Raw genomic sequence first — 10,703 nt, 5'->3', positions numbered from 1 at the left:
TAAACAGTAAAGGCTGTGTGTGCTGATGCCACTGGCATGTATCAGCAGAAAGGGAACAGAGGGTTGCAGCAGACTGCTCCCAATCGATTCCTGTAAGACAGTTTCAGCCCCTGCTGTCTGCGTGTCTCATTCAGACAGAGAGAACATAGCAGCACGTCATTATTTCCTAAAAAATCTTCATATGTTTCACTGTTGAAATTGTCACCTACATTATGTCTCAATTTACCTCCAATAATTTGTATGCAGCAGTATAAGATATTTATCTAATCATATTTCTCCGACTGACACTCCTTCTTTTCCCTCTCTCCTCAGAGGGGTTTGAGGTCACAGTCAGAGCTGGTAGGGATCAAAGCGCTTTACCATGGTGAATGCTAGAACCTGCATGGCCTGTCTCAAGAGTGGTGGTTTCATCCATTTGTCAACCCAGCTTGTCGTCTCTTCTTACTGACTGTTCCAACATGTAGCCCCTAAATTACTGGATTGTTTATAGGGGAAAGGCCTGAATTTCTAAATATTTTAAAATATGTATTTTAAGGAATAATAGGTAAAGCACCTTATTTAAAATAATGAGTAGATTTAATGGTAAAGACTGAATTTTATGAGTCTACTTGCAAGCTTGGTGGTTTGGAAGTTGGGATCTGGATTCTGAACATGTGTTTGTTTAGATTTCATTCATGACTAGGAACCGTCTGTGTATGTGATTGGGAAATATGTTATCCTTGTTTTTATTTTTATGTTATGTGTAATTTATTTATTCTAGTTCCTACAACCTGTGCTATAGTGATGTCTAATCCTGTTACCCTGACATCATGAAAAGTTTAACTTTGCTGCCAAGAGACATTTAATAACAATCTGCTTTGAAAAAAAACCCCCAAATCTATGATTAGTACGGAAGCCCTAAAGGGCCATGCATTCATACATTTTATTTCCTCCGTTTTCCCGTGATAACGAGTTAATTTTCTCGAGATCTCGAGATAACAAAACTTTGTTTTCCCGAGATAACGATATAATTAATTCGAGATCTTGAGAGATAATGACTGTGATATGATAACTGCGGTAAAGCCAGCCGTTACTCCGATCTCCGTGGTCAAATCAGCCGCACTTAAATTTACAACGTAGTCACTTCCGGTTTTCAAAATGAAGGTATTAAGAACAGTAAGCTAAAATAAAATATGTTACATTAAAGTGTTTCATGCACCCATGATGAATAAAAAACATACTTTATATCAAGCATTTCTACTGCACCAATGTGGAGAAATGCCAAAAAAAAAGTTCCATATTTGTATCTCCAAGTGGCATCTTTTCATATATTTGAGGTACAGTAAAAACACTTTGCTCAACAATTCCTGGCTATGGATGGTATATTTGACTTCTACACATATAAAAAGTACACTTAATATCAAGCATTTTTACTGCACCAATTTGGAGAAATTCAACAATAAAATTCCATATTTGTACCTGCTTTTACTGTACCTCAAATATAAGAAAATATGTCACTTGGAGATACAAATGTGACCTGCTCCATCATTTTGAGTCACTTTGACCCAGAAACACATTTTGAGTTTTCTTCATGGCTGTAAAGAGGAAAGTCTCAGCTTTATGGCAATACCAAAATTATTTTTCTACTCCAAAATTGTATGAGACACGCTCTTCCAAAGGTCGACTGTCACCAAACCTTGTTTTTGAGAAAAAGGGCTCTAAAGATAGCAATCAACATTCCGCCATATTCCAAATGAATTGAAAGACATTTATAAACAGTTTATATTCAAATAAATAAACTTACAATTCAAAGTGCTTTACATCATTATAATCAGAGACATTGTTGGGTCAGGAGGGAATATCCCTCCTTGCCTACCATCACCCTTCTCCCATCGAGCGGCGGTGTTTCGGTGGCGCGAAATCTGAGTCACCTGAGTCCTGTCACTTTCCCTCAGCTCCGGTGTGGTTAAATGCTCCTAATAAGCTGTATCCAGTTGTCGTCTGATAGCATGTCTTACAGGAATTAAAAATTCATTTTTCTGCAATCTGTCAATCTGTCAATCTGACTCCGTGTCCTCTATCTAAACTGAAGTTCAGAAAATGACAAACACGCTAGCCGGTGTTTTGAAACTGACACCTGTTTCGTTTTATTTATCTAGCTTATTTGTCCTTTGTATTTTACATTCATTTTGACATTGTATTAAAGCTGAGACTTTATTTAATTAGAAACATGTAAAAACTGAAAATAGCCCAAAATTTTATTTTCTTGTAAACATCCGACTCATTTTGATGGAATGCGTCACAAATATGGAACTTTTGTTTTGGCATTTCTCCACATTGGTGCAGTAGAAATGCTTGATATTAAGTATGTTTTTTATTCATCATGGGCGCATGAAACACTTTAATGTAACATATTTTATTTCAAATGTAGATTCGAATTATAGCTTACTGTTCTTAATACCTTTATTTTGAAAACCGGAACTAAATACGCTGTAAATTTAAGTGTGGCTGATTTGACCACGGAGATCGGAGTAACGGCTGGCTTGACCGCAGTTATCATATCACAGTCATTAACTCTCGAGATCTCGCATTAATTATATCGTTATCTCGGGAAAACAAAGTTTCGTTATCTCGAGATCTCGAGAAAATTAACTCGTTATCACGGGAAAACGGAGGAAATAAAATGTATGAATGCATGGCCCTTTAGGGCTTCCGTAGTTATAATATATACACATATATATTATATAATATTTATACTTCTGTAAGCTGCATGTTGAAAATAGCTGTGATGTCACAAAAATACTGTGATGTAATCTAAATGTCAAAAATAAAACCATCTGTGACAGTGAACTTCCCAAATCCCTTATAGTAGGCACTGGGTGGAGCAATAACTACAATCACTGTATGAAGGAACAATTACCCTAAAAATATCCTTTCTGTGCTCTAAACTGCTTTCCAGTACACCCCTGCGTATTGCTGCCTCGCCCAGTTTTCTCTTCACTGTAACAATAAACACTCTTTATCCATTTTACCTCGTGGAGTAGTTGAAGCGCATTGTCTAAACGTTAAATAGAAATTAAACTACAATTCCCAACAGCACCTAGGAGTGAAGAGCCAACCAATGATTGGCAGCAATCGGCGTGACGGCACTCGCTTTGGTCCATTTATGCGCGAGCTTGGCACGCTCGCGCAGAGGGCTCGCTGTAAACCGTGTGAAAGAGGAGCACAGCATCCACAGCTTGTTGAAGGTGGGTGTGACAGACAGCATCTTTACAACCGAAAAAGTCCACAGGAATTGTTATTTTCCTCTGTCTGTAAGTACGAACATTGCTGAATTTTTACGTTATAAAAACATTTAGGCGAGCCAAGTTTAATATTTTAAACGGAGTTAGTATTTTGGGGTTTCATTTCTCTTAACCGTTTTTTTTTTTTTTTTTTGTTGTGAATGGAGAGCTTCTGTTAGCACGTGAGCTTACTAACATTATGACTGACAGGCTGTTGGTGGATATCTTCGACCTCGTGAGGCTTTTTCTGTTGGTTTGGGATCATTTCAACGCGAAAATGGGACAGAGACGTCGGTTGTTGCTGCTCTTTGTGGCGGCGGGTTGGCGGGTTCTTAGCCTATTGTATGGTGGGAGACACTGGCACAGTTGGCACCGACAGACAGACAGACACAGACCCAGACAGACAGACAGACAGACAGACGAGGGGTAGACTTGGAGCACTTCTTTCATGTCGGTGGGTTGCGTTGGCATTTTGGCAATACTTATTCACCCCTCGACGGCGCCAGTGAGCGAGCAAAGCTTTATTATTCGACATTTTGTGTGGAAATAACCTGCCTTCTTTGTTTGCAGCTGCTCGTCACGTTGCTGTCAAACGCGCCTTTGTTTGATGCTGCTTGTTATGCTCGAGCTAATGACACCAGAAAGCTGACTGAAAACTGCAGGAGATATATTGTCATTGTCAGGGAGGACATTGTTAAGGCGAAGTCAAGTCAGCAGTTCACTAAATGCCAGCCGTGGGTGTAAATGTGGTATGGCAAGGTGTGGGCAATCACCAAATCTCTAATTCTCCAATTATAGTCAAGTAAGGAGATTTCTGTGGTTTTAGCATTACAAATGCCACATTTAAGTAGTTGGTAGCCTTTCTAAAATGCTAGGGGAGGGGTCTTTTCACTCAATAAGCGGGTCGTTAAAGGCTCCCATTAACCACCTTATCAAATGACATGACAGCTGTTGTCATTTCTCCAACGGGTTTTCACATGTAAGTCGATATTAAGCTTTCAACTGATACTAACATTCCTGATTTTTATATTTGAGCACAGGGATCCAGCTATTGGAGCTCGCCTTGTCTGTTTAGTCTGCTGTTGTGGTATACTTGTGTATCACCCCCTCCCTCCCTCCTGCGGCTCAAACACATGGTGCAAGGAACAGGTGCTCCCCGATGATCATTTTCCCCAGATATGCTCACTAATCTCATTTGAGATGGTACATATTGGCTGTTTGGTAGGCCGAGTCCAGGCCTGTCTGCACCTGGCACTGTCTGCCGTACCCACCCTGATCACAGCCTTTTGTTCCAATGAAATATAGCTTTGTTCATTAACTAGTAAAGCAGCAGTAACTAGGCTTCTGAAAAGCCCTTCCCTCCCTTGTCTGATGGGGTGGTTCAAGTGCTCAGACTGATCTGAATGCCGTTTCTGCCATAAGTTAAAAGAAACAATGGTGTGTGTGCGCGCGTGTAACATGCAGTGGTGTTTTGTGTGGATTGATGGGCGGTGGTTGCTTGCAGTGCTGAAGACGGCCATGGGGTGTTGCCACTGTGCCTTGTTTTTGTCTTGGCTTATTTAGATGGATGTTGGAAATGGTATAAAACATCCGCTAGAGGTCACTAATTTAAAGCCATCTGCTGATCTGAATTACAAAAATCTGACCTTTTTTATTATATTTCCCCTTCAGGTAATTTGACCTGCAGCGCACTCTTAAAATGGCAGCCTCTGAAGGTGATTTATAACTATAACTTTATCTATAACTTAAGATTTTTAATGTAGAATATTGCTGGACTGTGGTTTATTGTGCCTTACTTCATTGGTTTACCTCTTTTGTGTGCAGATATCCAGGTCAAGGAGCTTGACAAGCGGGCCTCTGGCCAGGCCTTTGAGGTCATCCTTGCTGCTCCTGCCCCAGATGCCAAGGGCGACTTCCCCCTGTCTCCTCCCAAGAAGAAGGATGTCTCACTGGAAGAAATTCAGAGGAAGCTGGACGCTGCAGAGGAAAGACGCAAGGTGAAAATGTGTTTTTTTTTTTTTTTTTTTTGTTGTTGTTTTTTAACCATTATGAGCTTTTTGAATCTTGCACAAGTCTCTCCACATTAAGTTCATCAGCATTTTAATGTGGATGTCGGGTGGGGGATTAAAAATGTGTTAAGATTTCAGTTCTCAATCGTCCTTTTTCAGAACCATGAAGCCGAGGTTCTGAAGCACTTGGCTGAGAAGCGTGAGCATGAAAAGGAAGTGCTGCAGAAAGCTATGGAGGAGAACAACAACTTCAGTAAGATGGCAGAGGAGAAGCTCAATCAGAAGATGGAGGCCAACAAAGAGAACCGCACAGCACTCATGGCAGCGATGAATGAGAAATTCAAGGAGAAGGTTTGTTTTCAGATGATGATAAATGGATGAACTTGCATGATTTTTCCACCAGGATGTTGAAACTTAACCCTTCATTTTCTGTTCTTTTTAATAGGACAAGAAGTTGGAAGAGGTGCGAAAGAACAAGGAAACCAAAGAGGGAACTTCAGACGACTGAAATTCGCAAATGGGGGATTGTATAGGGTTTTTTACGTATCCAAAGATTGATTTATTTTTTGTTCGGCAAGTATTTTTGTTGTGTTCACTACCCACCTTTTTGAAATAAGAAACAAGTTCCACTTTGTGAATTTTTCAATTCTCCTTGCTATAAGTGTACTTGCGCTGGTTTTACATGTGGATCATTTCCCCCTCCCCCCTTGTTGAGTCTAATCCATTTGATATGTAGCTTGTCAGTGCAGCTTCTGCCCTTTTTGAAAATTAGCAGTGTGTACTTATCCTTTTTGAGGAAGCATGTTTCTATGCATAGGTCTTCAATCCCTGCCTATTTCATAGTGGGTTTTGACAATGTTCCTGTGAACCACACCTCTTCTTGGCACTTACTGTATATTTAAAAAAAAAAAAAAGTAGCACAAGGTTTGATCAAGGCGTCGGCTGTTATACATGCAGGTGTTTAGTGCAGCTTTGCTACCCAGATTCTGCTAGTTTGCTCCTGCAGATCATGTTTTTGTGCCGCTGCTGATTCTTCGCTTTTGTAAAAATATGGAGTTGTCTTCAAAGCACATGACTTCTTGCTGTATAGCTGTGAATTAACATACCAGATATGTAAATGGATGCCATCTTGAAGAGCACTGAACAGGGGCGTACACATGGAATGCAATGAGCAATACACTTGGGCATCTCAATAGATACAGTGGCTAGTTGACTTGAACTGTTGTACTAAAACAAATAAAAAAATGGAAACGCACTGTCTTGCTGGCTTTCGAAACTATTGGTGTCCTACACTACATGCTTGATACGGTTCTGCAGTCCTGCATGCACTCAATGACCTAATCCAGCTTAAGGTGTCAATTTCCAACATGGTTTTGAGCACACTAATTACAATCGGTTCTACAGGTTTGGTGTCTCTTTAATGGGCTTCAATAGCATTGACACTGAACCAATAGACTGCACAGCTTATGGATGTCCCCCTGCAGAGTAGAGTACCCGGTCCTATACTGGTTATTGAACAATGGACTGTTAAGTAAGAATGCTCATGTTTCTCCTTGCTGGAAAAAGGAACAACTGCTGAGGACTTGCAGCAGGTGTCTTAGCCTCAGATTGGGTTGGGGCCACTGCTGGTGTTATCTCATAGGAGGGCAACTTTAACGTTCAAGTACTATAAAGTGCAATGTTCTGAAACCATTTCCATTGCTTAAATCACACTTAAATAAAAATGCAGCAATTTCTATTCATCTTATATCATTTGTGTTTGTAGCCAAACGACAAATGAAGGCCTGAAACCTGCTCTTCTCTGATCAACCGTGCATGAATTATTGGAGCCCTTTGACCTTTGCCATTGTTTAGCACCAAACAAAGTACATTTTGAAATAAAACTTTTAATTTTATATCAAGGGATAGTTTAAATTGATTTGAAACGACTAAAACAATAACTTGCGGGCAGGATTATATTATTGACCCATCGTGGGCTGGACAGGGGGGGATGGAGGGCCAGTTTGAGATGGACGACTTACAGTATCCATTACATGTTCTCTTAATGTTCTCATGCATTTATAATAGTGGTTCATTATCACAGATACAGTGGATCAATACTTCTTGACGATGCTGCTTTTGAGAACTATGAAACCCAACATTCTGAAAGAGACAAGTCAAGATAATGGCGATACACTATCCATGTGTATCAGTGACATCATTACACATGATCTCATCGTTTCTGTAGCCCTCCTTCCTATGAACTGCAGTCTTTGTCTCCCTCTGCTGGTGGGTTCATTAAAGGCCTGTGTCTGTAAAGCTGAACCAAATGAAATGAGACGCCATATTTGGAATAGCTGTTTGTTGAATATGGTATTCATTTTATTCAGGCTCAGACAACACTCAAAGAAAGTGAATAGTGCTACAGACAGTCAGATTTGAGAAAATGGGCAGACCTGAAATAACATTAGAAACAAGTCCATGCACATACAATATGATAAATGGATATTTTTGATCAGAATTGTCTCTATATGGATTAGGACACAGCAGCAGTTACAGGGATCATTATCCTACAGTTTTATACAGTGAGTTGTGCTGGTGTCTATAAGATGCATCCATGTATGTAAGGTGTATTTTAGTAAAAAAAACTGGAGAATCACCAATTGTCAGTAAAATGCATAAAATTCCATGATATATGATTTGATTTTCCTAAAGATGAGAGAACGCTCTTAAGAAAATGAAACTAGAAAGCATACGCACGTATTCATAGTAACAGTAACTACTACTTTTTTATATGCTGGTCTGCTCAGCACACGATTTAGTGTGTAGTTGCAGATTAAACTAACTAAACACCATTCGCATCTGTATTTGATGACCTGGGAATCAGAACTGGCTGTGAAGTATGTAGGAGAAACTACATTGGCCATGAAACTAAAGCTAAAGGACCTATTTATAGCCAGTGTTTGGTTATAAATAGGTCAATGTAGATGCTGATAAATGTAGATTTTATGGCAATTCTTGATGCATTCTTGAAAATTTGGGCCCTGGAGAGACACCAGAGTTCTGTTTTGTGCCTGGACAGTGTGCCTGCTGCAGTGGCCATGGGTTCGAATCTGACCTGTGGCCCTTTGCTCTGAGTCATTCCATGTCTCTCTTCCCCTATCTGTCCTATCCAATAAAGGCAAAATGCCCCCCCAAAAAATATATTTAAAGCTTTGCTCAATAAAGACTGAGGACAATCGTCCAGCTTTTATTGACAGTTAATAAAAAAACCTGCATTGCAGAACAAATCCAAGGTCTTTAGGGCAGTGACATGTGGAAGTCGTGTGCTTGTTGTGGGCTCCTATATAACATACTGGGGACATCCATTTTCAGTGTTTTACAAAGAGATTTGCTTTATCGCCAGTTTGTTTCATTACGGAGGAGAATGAGGGGGGGCATTGTTTCAGGTAAGGCGTGCCCTTAAAGCAAGGGTTGTACGTTTGTTCTAGATCAAGCAACATCTTTGCATTTAGAAATCCCCAGACACCCTGAGATCTCAGATTGTCTGGTATCGTGAGACTACAAGCTTTAGATTTAGGAACCCCGCTCTGTATGACCTACATGAATAAACATACCAACAGCAAGAAGATATTTCTTTGAAAATATTCTTAATGCCTGCCACTGGGTTGGTTTCAGTCACTTTCCCCTTGAAATCAATTAAATAAAGCAGTGGAAAGCCTACTGCTTTTGTCCACAGGGGACAGCAGCAGAACGCAAAATGAATGCCCCTTGTAGCTGCTTTAAATATAATAGTGGCAATAACACACTTCAAATAATCCATACAGGCAAAGATCCTGCCGTCAAAACCAAAAAGTACAGACAGATTATCAACAACAGCTACTCAAAGTATTAAATGTTTACATACTCATAAAGCAGAATAACTACTGTCAGTGTTAGATTCATATTATTGATGCATTAATATGCAAGCAGCTAATTCTAACTGGCTGCTGGGTGGTTTACTCTATAGCAATGCACCATAATGATGAACTGATTGTCTGTTTGGAGGTAATCTCTCAATGTAACAACAAAACAAAAGTAGCTATATTTGTACACAAAAGTATATTATTTTAAGATCCCTTCCAGATATGTTTTACTTATATAATTGCTCTACTTTGAATAATAATTTCTTTCTGAAATGTTCTTTTCACAATTAAAGTTTTAATAATCTTGTTAAAATCTCTGAAATAACATCTCAAGTAAAATAATCTATCAATAGAAGTTTTCCTGCTGGTCACAAGATGTGCGCATACAGCCTTCAAACATCACATTGTAGGAACAAGAAGAAACACTGAATTCTGAGTATAAAGCGGCAAAAAAGTTTACTTAAGTAAAGTATATGTACCTCAAAACTGTATTTAATTACAGTACTTGTGTAAATGTCTTTCCAACTTTGAAATTCAAATGGCAACAATGTCGACATAGAACCTCATTGTTCTGTAGGAACGGGAATTTTGTGTTTTTTTTTTTATAGTAATCACCTCTACAGACCAGTAGAGGGCAATGTTGTTCTTTACTTCCTCTGTCTCTCTCTCTGCCACTCTCCCTGTATCCATCACAGCAACAGTTCAAATTAGGACTATCTTCAAAATCTTGGATTAAATCCATCTATTTTATTTTTTCACCAAAAGCTTACTTTTGCAGATTGCAGCAGGAAAATGTTCCCAGCACCTCAGTAAACTGTAATCAGAACTATTTAGTTGCATCACTTGATAACTTTCTACGAGTAATTGAGTATGGATTTCTCAAACATTAGGGTCACATACCCTCATTGCATATGGGTCGCTCCCAGTAACCCATATGGAAAAAGTGACTTCACTTTTTGCTGATTTAGTGCTAAATTGTAGGACTATACAACATGCTGAATGTGGTGGAAGATAATATTGACCTCTTTTACAGAAATAACATGGTTAGACAGGCAGACATTAAATTTCTGTTCTCTAGTCTATTTAAAAGGTCCAGTGTGTAGGATTTATTGACATCTCGTGGTGAAGTTGTGGTTGCATTTGAATATAATGTAGGACAAACTACAGAGGCTGCAAAACTCTTTAAAAAAACCCAAAAGGCCCTGTCTAGAGCCAGTGTCTGGTTTGTCCGTTAAGGGCTACTGTAGAAACAAAACGGTCCAACATGGCAGACCCCGTAGAAGAGGACCTGCTCCCTCTGTGGATAAAAACAGCTCATTCTAAGGGAACAACAACACAACAGTTCCTATATTCAGGTGATTATACACTAATGAAAACATACCTATGAATATTATATTCCATTTCTGACAATAGATCCTCCTAACTGTTACACACTGGACCTTTAAGTCAAAATTAGACAAGTATTATCAAATGTGTAGTATCGAACTTTAGATACTTTTTAATTATATTGAAGGCCCAAATGTATTTCCATTATACATATCTAATGC

General features: G+C 39.2%; 1 protein-coding gene across 3 annotated transcripts; it reads left to right on the top strand.

The window, feature by feature from the left end:
* Window positions 1–3,130: 3,130 nt before the first annotated feature.
* LOC127357942 (stathmin-like) lies at window positions 3,131–6,527 on the top strand. 3 transcript variants are annotated; one of them, XM_051390560.1, is made up of 5 exons: window positions 3,158–3,227; window positions 4,935–4,978; window positions 5,088–5,260; window positions 5,432–5,623; window positions 5,718–6,527. In XM_051390560.1, exons 2-5 carry the CDS (start codon window positions 4,963–4,965, stop codon window positions 5,778–5,780), a joined length of 444 nt encoding a protein of 147 aa, XP_051246520.1. In that variant the 5' UTR covers window positions 3,158–3,227; window positions 4,935–4,962; the 3' UTR covers window positions 5,781–6,527. The 3 variants fall into 3 exon arrangements, with proteins under 3 accessions (XP_051246518.1, XP_051246520.1, XP_051246519.1); XM_051390559.1 differs by having other exon boundaries at window positions 3,167–3,293; XM_051390558.1 differs by lacking the exon at window positions 4,935–4,978 and having other exon boundaries at window positions 3,131–3,293.
* The last annotated feature ends 4,176 nt before the right edge of the window (window positions 6,528–10,703 follow it).

The sequence above is a fragment of the Dicentrarchus labrax genome, unplaced genomic scaffold, assembly GCF_905237075.1.
Source record: "Dicentrarchus labrax unplaced genomic scaffold, dlabrax2021, whole genome shotgun sequence".
NCBI classification, from domain to species: domain Eukaryota; kingdom Metazoa; phylum Chordata; class Actinopteri; family Moronidae; genus Dicentrarchus; species Dicentrarchus labrax.
This window is presented reverse-complemented; position numbering and strand designations above follow the sequence as displayed.

Coding starts and splice junctions, on each gene's coding strand:
- LOC127357942 (XM_051390558.1), top strand. CDS start 3,146: ATGCGCGAGCTTGGCACGCTCGCGCAGAGGGCTCGCTGTAAACCGTGT. Junction 3,294..5,087: donor ATTGTTATTTTCCTCTGTCT/GTAAGTACGAAC, acceptor TTTTGTGTGCAG/ATATCCAGGTCAAGGAGCTT. Junction 5,624..5,717: donor ATGAGAAATTCAAGGAGAAG/GTTTGTTTTCAG, acceptor TCTTTTTAATAG/GACAAGAAGTTGGAAGAGGT.